The 8,515-nt window shown below is 42.4% G+C and overlaps 1 protein-coding gene and 1 long non-coding RNA gene across 5 annotated transcripts; both read left to right on the plus strand.

The window, feature by feature from the left end:
• The first annotated feature begins 3,566 nt into the window (after window positions 1-3,566).
• Window positions 3,567-4,176, plus strand: LOC124658339 (DNA-directed RNA polymerase II subunit RPB7-like). Its single transcript, XM_047196693.1, has 3 exons — window positions 3,567-3,738; window positions 3,839-4,004; window positions 4,106-4,176. Exons 1-3 carry the CDS (start codon window positions 3,623-3,625, stop codon window positions 4,148-4,150), a joined length of 327 nt encoding a protein of 108 aa, XP_047052649.1. The 5' UTR covers window positions 3,567-3,622; the 3' UTR covers window positions 4,151-4,176.
• Window positions 4,177-4,525: 349 nt separating this feature from the next.
• LOC124655175 lies at window positions 4,526-8,099 on the plus strand. 4 transcript variants are annotated; one of them, XR_006988593.1, is made up of 6 exons: window positions 4,526-4,572; window positions 5,118-5,159; window positions 5,328-5,488; window positions 5,574-6,964; window positions 7,562-7,639; window positions 7,875-8,099. It is a non-coding gene; the product is annotated as an uncharacterized LOC124655175 (long non-coding RNA). The 4 variants fall into 4 exon arrangements; XR_006988592.1 differs by lacking the exon at window positions 7,875-8,099 and having other exon boundaries at window positions 5,574-5,685; window positions 6,673-6,964; window positions 7,562-7,776; XR_006988590.1 differs by lacking the exon at window positions 7,875-8,099 and having other exon boundaries at window positions 7,562-7,776.
• The last annotated feature ends 416 nt before the right edge of the window (window positions 8,100-8,515 follow it).

Genomic DNA, 8,515 nt, shown 5'->3' on the forward strand with positions numbered 1-8,515 from the left:
AACCTAAACCCCCGTTGGTATATTGATGCAGGAGGGATCGTAGGATCTCAGAGTTTAAGGCTGTGGTTAGATTTATCTTAATTACTTTCTTGTAGTTGTGGATGCTTGCAAGGGGTATAATCACAAGTATGTATTAGTTCTAGGAAGGGCGGTACATTAGCATAGGTTCACCCACACAACACTTATCAAAACAATGAAGATTAATCAGCTATATGTAGCGAAAGCACTAGACTAAAATCCCGTGTGTCCTCAAGAACGTTTGGTCATTATAAGTAAACAAACCGGCTTGTCCTTTGTGCTAAAAGGATTGGGCCACTCGCTGCAATTATTTCTCTCGCATTTTACTTACTTGTACTTTATTCATCTGTTACATCAAAACCCCCTGAATACTTGTCTGTGAGCATTTACAGTGAATCCTTCATCGAAACTGCTTGTCAACACCTTCTGCTCCTCGTTGGGTTCGACACTCTTATTTATCGAAAGTACTACGATACACCCCCTATACTTGTGGGTCATCAACTGTCTACAAGAATAGAAGCACCCGTAGACATCACTTGTCTTGAAAGTACTATTCATGAAAAGTTTTTGCTATATGTTTAGTCATTATCTATTTGTTAGCAAACTATAGATCATTGCCTTGAGTCACTTCATTCATCTCATATGCTTTACAATAGTATGATCAAGATTATGTTAGTAGCATGTCACTTCAGAAATTATTCTTTTTATCGTTTACCTACTCGAGGGAGAGTAGGAACTAAGCTTGGGGATGCTTGATACGTCTCCAACGTATCTATAATTTCTTATGTTCCATGCTAGTTTTATGACAATACCTACATGTTTTGCTCACACTTTATAATGATTTTATGCATTTTCCGGGACTAACCTATTAACAAGATGCCGAGGTGTCAGTTCCTGTTTTCTGCTGTTTTTGGTTTCAGAAATCCTACACAGGAAATATTCTCGAAATTGGACGAAACAAAAGCCAAACCTTCTATTTTACCGAGACGGACCCAGAAAGCCAGATAAGTGCCGGAGGGGGGCCAAGGGGGCCCCACACCACACCTGCGCGCGGGCCCCTCCCTGGCCGCGCCACCAGGTGGGGAGGCCACCCCCTGGCTCCTCCGACTCCGCCCTTTCGCCTATATATTCTGTCCGTCGCGAAAACCCTAAAACACCCGACGATATTCCACGAAGAGTTCCGTAGCCGCCGCCATCGCGAAGACAAGTTTCGGGGGACAGAAGTCTCTGTTCCGGCACGCCTCCGGGACGGGGAATTGCCCCCGGAGTCTTCTCCATCGACGCCACCGCCTCCATCATGTTCCGTGAGTAGTTCCCCCATGGACTACGGGTTCTAGCAGTAGCTAGTTGGTACTCTCTCTCCCATGTACTTCAATACAATGATCTCATGAGCTGCCTTACATGATTGATATCCATCTGATGTAATCGGTGTTGTGTTTGTTGGGATCCGATGAATTGTTACATTATGATCAGTCTATCTATAAAGTTTGTGAAGTTATTGTTGCTGCAATCTTGTTGTGTTTAATGCTTCTCACTAGTGCACGAGTGGCATGATCTTAGATTTGAGCTCTATAATTATTGCTTAGATTGTATCTACAAGTTGTTTGCACATGTTTATGTCCGGAACCCGAGGCCCCAGAGTGACAACAACTGGGATAACTGGAGGGGATGACTTAGATATGAGGATCACATGTTTTCACCAAATGTTAATGCTTTGCTCCGGTGCTCTATTAAAAGGAGTACCTTAATTACCAGTAGATTCCCTTGAGGCCCGGCTGCCACCAGCTGGTAGGACAAAAGATGTTATGCAAGTTTCTCATTGCGAGCACGTATGACTATATATGAAAAACATGCCTACATGATTAATAAACTTGATGTTCTATCTTAATGCTATTTCAATCCTATCAATTGCCCAACTGTAATTTGTTCACCCAACACTTGTCACTTGTTATTGGAGAGTTACCACTAGTGTAGATAGCTGGGAACCCCGGTCCATCTTTCATCATCAAATACTCACTCGGTCCTATATGCCATTAGAAGTAGTATCAACTATTATCTGGTGCCATTGCCTCTGTGTTACTGCTACTGCTGTTGTGTTATTGTTACTATTGCTCTCATATTACTGCTGCTTTCACATCACCCCTGTTACTAGTGCTTTTCCAGGTGCAGCTGAATTGACAACTCAGTTGTTAAGGCTTATAAGTATTCTTTGTCTCCCCTTGTGTCGAATCAATAAATTTGGGTTTTACTTCCCTCGAAGACTGTTGCGATCCTCTATACTTGTGGGTTATCAATATGAATGTACAATTTCAAACAAGTTTGAAATTAGAACCAAGAAGAATTCAAGAGGAATATACAATATATATTCAATCTCGGATGACCATATACAATTTCGAACAAGTTTCCATACATAATTTACGGCATCGGAAGTTCTACGTCCTCGTAATAGTGTTCTCCTTTAGGATGGAGGACTTCCCTCATCAAAAATCCTGCTAGTTCCTCTTGAATTGGTCGGAAGCGAGTTTCTGGACTAAGCGTCTTCCGGAAGTTATTCCTCTTGACGTTGTTCTCCGAGGGCTTCCGCTCAGAGGTGTATCTCCGGATGAACTCACAAACATAGTATCCACATAGATTGGTCCCCGGTGGCTGAATATCCCCAGAAAGTAACCTTCTAAATTCTAGCTCTTTTTTGAATTCACCGACCGTTTCATCTGAGAACCGTCTCCAAACCCTACAGGGCAAAGAAAATTAAATGAACAAGGGAGTTATTAGTTACTTGATATTAGGAAATGAACGAAAGAGGCCGATCGATATAGAGCGCAAATGATTGAAAATAATTACTTTTGCAGCATATTTTTCATGTTGACCCAAAGCTTTGGATCCATATTCAGAGAGTCCATGATGAGAATTCTAGAGGTGTGAAATTCAATTATTAGCAGAATCCAGTGGAACCTGCGGACACGATACATGCACAGTCATGCATAACTCGTCGATTAGACATACCATGCATGGAGTAAACAAAAGAGAATATGCTCAAGACATAAACACTCACCCAAAATGGTAAGGAAATAGAATTTGACTTTTGAGCAGCTGCTTTGTAAGAAAATCAAACAGGTCTTGCTCCACGTCGTAGGGGTGTTTTTCTAACACATCCCACGGTATGATTGCTGCACCCCCATGGGGCTCTCACAGGCGTTTGGATTTCCGGCCGTTCGATCGAGGTGACGTGGCGCGATCTCGGCCGGCCGTTCGTCCAGGGCGCTGAGGCCCTCCCACGAACCCACTTTTTATCCATGGGTCACTAAAAGCCCGCCCGACCAGACCTCTCGCGTGCTGAGACAAAACTGGAGACCCAAACCAAACCCTACCCATTCGCTCCGCATCCTCCAATCCCCTCACGTGATGTCCTCCCCAATCCCCTCGTCTCTCTCTCCTCTCTCCCACCCTGCTCCGCCGCCATCCACCCTCCTCCACCACCGTTCGGCTCTCCGTGCGCGTCTCTCCTGGTCACGGTGCGAGAGATCGATTAGGCAGTAGCCCGTTCTCGACTCGGCCACCACCGCCGCTCCCAACCGCCGCCGCCGGCCGACGAGGAGAGGCCAGGATGTTCTTCCACATCGTCCTGGAGCGGAACATGCAGCTGCACCCGCGCCACTTCGGCCCGCACCTCCGCGACAAGCTGGTCGCCAAGCTCATGAAGGACGTCGAGGGCACCTGCAGGTAGGGTTTCCGTCAACCCCCTCCTCCGCCCGCCCGCCCCCTCCTCCAGCTCGCCGAGCCCTAGAGCCAGGGGCGCTGAATCCGGTTGGCTGTACTGCAGCGGGCGGCACGGGTTCGTGGTGGCGATCACGGGGGTGGAGGAGGTCGGGAAGGGGCTCATCCGGGAGGGCACGGGCTTCGTCACCTTCCCCGTCAAGTACCAGTGCGTCGTCTTCCGGCCCTTCAAGGGCGAGATCCTCGAGGCTGTCGTCACCATGGTCAACAAGGTGGGCTTTTACTCGACTGCTGTATTGTGGCCTTCTTATCCGCATGCGTGATGTGCTCTGCAGTGCCCGGTTTACTGAACTTCGATTGCTTGGTTCTGCAGATGGGGTTCTTCGCAGAGGCTGGGCCTGTTCAGATCTTCGTGTAAAATCATGTGAGTGGCTTCTGTGCTTTTAATTGGAGCTGCTTTGTCAAATTGGTGGAGCAAATCGATAAACTTCAGAATTCTCTATGTGGTCAATTATTCAGTACAAGCTCTTACAAGTTCTTGTTTACCTTTCACATTCTGGCTCACTGGGTGTGTTTTCTGCTTTTGTATGCAGCTGATTCCTGATGATATGGAGTTCCAAAAGGTTCAATTTCCTCCCCCTCTCAGTACAATTGCAATTCTGTTTGTCAAGCTCAACTGCGTTTCTTACTATCCTTTTTCTGGACAAGTTTGTTCTCTTCCTCTAAATCATGGATGCTTTGGTTAGGATGTGCATTTATTTACTAATCTCCTCTTTTTTTTTGCTTTGTAGTTCAGTGTACTGGTTTTCTCTTCAGTTTTGTCGGTCCTGTTGGTTGCAGGTAATAGATCGATCCTCTTTCTCTTCGCCTCTGCGCGGCGGCTGGCCTAGCTCCTTTTATTTCATTTCTCACAAATCTGAGACGCCAATAGATATTTTGAACTATATCTCAGTGTTTAGTGCTTTTCTATGGTTGCAGTAGGGAATAAGAATGTGTCCATTGCTTTAGTAAATTAGATTCCTAGAATGATCATGTCAACTGTTGCAATATGCTTCATTACTTCCTAGACATACAACAATTAGTACTGGTATGTTGTGTTTCAATTAGACTATATATGTCCATTATGTGTTTCCTTCAAGCCATCTGAATATTTAATTCACTACATGATGCCAATTTCCATTAGACTGTATGGACTGGCTTGGTATGATGTACTGTGGGGGTGCCTGTTATACTTACTCTTCTGTTTCTGGCTTATGTGCTGGCCTGTGTTGCTGAATGAGATGGTTACAATGAAATATACGCCTGTTCTGTTTAGGGATTCTTTTTTGGTATACCTCTACATGCATTTGGGATATAGAATAACCTTCATTTTGTTTTTGTTTCAGGTTGTTTGCTGCAAACCGTTGATGCGCCCATTTGTCTGACAGGTAGTACTCTATCCTCTCCTTATACCACCGCATGTTTACCTTTAATTTATACAGTTTTTGTTCATTCATGTATTTGGATACTTTGTTTCTAATAAGAATGCACCCTTGGGTTTATTTCCTTGTTTTGTGTGTGTTCCCTTCATGTCGTTTGTTTGTCTGATGCCACAGGATGCTCGCCGTCTACTATTCCTCTATTCATTTGCTGGAGCTGATTGCATCCCACTGTCAACTGCCATACCATTCCTACCTGCGTGAGGTGGACAGTGATGGTTCTGTCCTTGGAGGCGTGGAGCCTGAGATCCTGTTTGCGGTGCATCCTTTTACTCTCGGTGCATTTTTTTACTCTCTCACTGGTGCAGCAGTTTCAGTTAGCCTACATTTATTTGCCTAAATCTGCAATTGTAATCTGTATAGGTACAAAGTGAGCAGGCCAGCATCGCTCACCATGGATGACCCATGAACCAACGGCCAGCAATCCGCAGGACCTGCATCATCGAAAAACAAACCACAGCGATGCGCTGCAAAGGTTACAGACTACATCTTCCACTCATGATCACGTAATAAATGTGTAGAGAATTTATATTAATCTCGAACTCCATCTAGGTTATACTGTGTGGGTACTATTTGTGGTGCTAATAAAAATGAAGTTAACATGTGTTATTCTTTACATTGGCTTCCTATTTGAGCACCATTGATAACCATTGTACAAAGAGTTGTCCTCTGCTGCTATTATTATTATTCCTTTATTTAGTGTTTCCTTCCATCATTCAGCGTACATTAGAACACTGGCAATCACTTTCATGTGTACATCTACCTCTTTAGCTCAGGACAGTAGTATCTCTTCTAAATCTGAAAGATGTTTTCCTACTTAGCACTGTTTCAGGAATTTAGGATTCTTGGTGTCTGCAATGATACATGTCCTCTCATCAAATTCCGAATTTTTACTACTTTAGAGTGGTTTTAAAAAATGGAGTAAGTTTACAGATTTATGCACATAGATGGCACTCAGTTTAGTAAAACATGATTAGCAATATCAAAATGGGAAAATAAAAGTCTGAAATCTAATAAGAAGAATGGTCATTACTTGACTCATCATGATATTATACACGTGTTATGTTCAGTTAATAGGCCACTTTCAGGATCATAATTTGGTGCTTTGGATAGTTCCAATTTCCTGCTTTTTATACGATCCATTACTTATTTTGTTACATAGCCTAGCGTATTTGTTTCAACTCTTCCCTAAGTCGTTCAGACTCTGAAATGATTTTGTTACCGTGGACCATCTACAAGCTGAGCATGCCATTTAGGTACGAATTGTCAAAATAATAGGTGTATTAATTTCCTACGTGGATGTCTGAACATAGCTTCAATCAAAACATATTTAGCTATTGCTAAAATAACAACTACAGCTCAGTAACAAATTTACTTTGATCGACATGGTATTCACATGCTCCCTGATATGGCTACTCTTGTTTGTTTTTGGCAATACCGGTGTCCTCTTTCATAAATCGAGGGTGCTGACGAAGATTACTGCCCAGCTCCATGAGTGTCGTTAAGATCCCTTGCAATATAATGTTTAACATTATACTGGTGGACCTAGGGCTTCCAAAGGCAAGATACAGCTCACATACATGGGGATGGCAAAGTTTCTTCCATTGTTACGTTCTATAGTCCCTCACATATGCCTGGGAAGTTGCTTCAGTTATTAAAAATGGGTGACGCTCAAGCTGCTGATTCTAAGATGGCAAGTACTATGTACATCGATTGATCCAGGAAAATTCAGGGAACTACAGACTCTTGCTCAGGTTAACTTCTGGTAGTCGATTGATCCACTGATTCATTTCATTTTGTGCATTGTGATGCGTATAGTTACATACCTAGCGACTATTTCCTGATGATTACTCCAGCTGCTGCCTATTTTGTCGATAGGAACCATGCTACTCTAAAGCACGGAACTTCGATATTACACCATCTATTTTCACCCCCTTTTCTTCAGAGTTACCGAAAGTTTATTCTAGCAGGTCTCATGTTTAGATTTTTCTTATCAAATGCAATATGAGTAAATGCTTCGGGGACTTTTTTCAAACTTACATAAGAAAATTTGAATTATTCCTAGGTCAAACGTTAGTGGAAGGTTATGTGGTAACTAATTTGATAATTCATATAGGTGGCCTCAAGGCCTTATTCGAATTTAGTTTTTCTTATGTATATGCTAACATGATATATAAATGGAAATTAAACTAGACAGAGGTTTCTGTAATATTTACTTCGCAGTTTTGGCATATATTAATCATTATTATACACATAGAAATCTTCAGGGTGTTTTTATTTGTAATTTACAATCCCCCATTAGTTAAGATATAATGTATAGATAACTTTTGCTATGAATTTGTTGTCCTTAGATGTGTGCAGATTCCAATCACAATGATGAGCCATCCGACCATGCTAGCAGGGCAAAGCGACATGTTTTTTGGAACAAGGTGGTACCTTCTATATTGCACTAAGGTGAAGCGCGTCAACGAAATGATGGGGCATCACCTGATGAATATTGCCTTCTACAACTGACATTTTACATATTAGTAGTATTTATCAGTACCGTGCTACTTTTGTGTTTGTGGCATCACCTGATGTATTCTCCTTTCGATTGCTTTATTTGTTTTGCCTTCATCTGTTTAGATCCACCGAAATAATATTTTTTCCACTCCATGGTTGCAGCTTGATGGAAACCATCGGGATCCCGGCCAGTGCCACGATGGAACCTATGCTGAAGAAGCATCACCATCCAAGCACGAAAGCCGTGCTATTTTCGCTACCTATATGTAGTGCATGTATAAGGCATAGATCTTACACTTTTTTACTATATTTTGGTTGCACACTGCCACTGCCCTCCTTATACTTTTGCATCTATTTATATATTTATATGTTTATTTTTTGCTACAACTTCCAAACTACGAACCCTAAGAAGTGTATTATCATGTTGACACTTAATTTTATCAGCATTATATAAAATGTATATTCACATGAGCTCCACGGGGTCGTGCGCCAAGGCGCACATCTAAATCTAGTATCCATTAACGATGTGCGGGTCAATGAACCCAACATCATGGATGTTCCTTTTTTGGCATTACCCAATCTTCATTCTGCATAATAGCGTACACAACAATATAGTTAGGAAAATATATATAGTGCAGGCAATGAACGAGATGGGGTAGAAATAAATCACTTACAGAACGTAGCAACTGATGATAGATTTGTCGAGCTCGCACAGATTGAACAGCTGGAACAATTCACTCATATGAACTGTTACATAGTAATGTTTGAAGTGATGCTCATGTCTAACTTCCGCATAAATATAT

This window comes from Lolium rigidum, chromosome 5 (genome assembly GCF_022539505.1).
Source record: "Lolium rigidum isolate FL_2022 chromosome 5, APGP_CSIRO_Lrig_0.1, whole genome shotgun sequence".
NCBI lineage: Eukaryota > Viridiplantae > Streptophyta > Magnoliopsida > Poales > Poaceae > Lolium > Lolium rigidum.

What these genes read in the sequence shown, in the direction of transcription:
- LOC124658339 (XM_047196693.1), top strand. Translation starts at nt 3,623, where the DNA reads ATGTTCTTCCACATCGTCCTGGAGCGGAACATGCAGCTGCACCCGCGC. An exon ending in GACGTCGAGGGCACCTGCAG is followed by an intron (nt 3,739 to 3,838) that starts GTAGGGTTTCCG and finishes GCTGTACTGCAG; the next exon opens with CGGGCGGCACGGGTTCGTGG. An exon ending in TCGTCACCATGGTCAACAAG is followed by an intron (nt 4,005 to 4,105) that starts GTGGGCTTTTAC and finishes TTGGTTCTGCAG; the next exon opens with ATGGGGTTCTTCGCAGAGGC.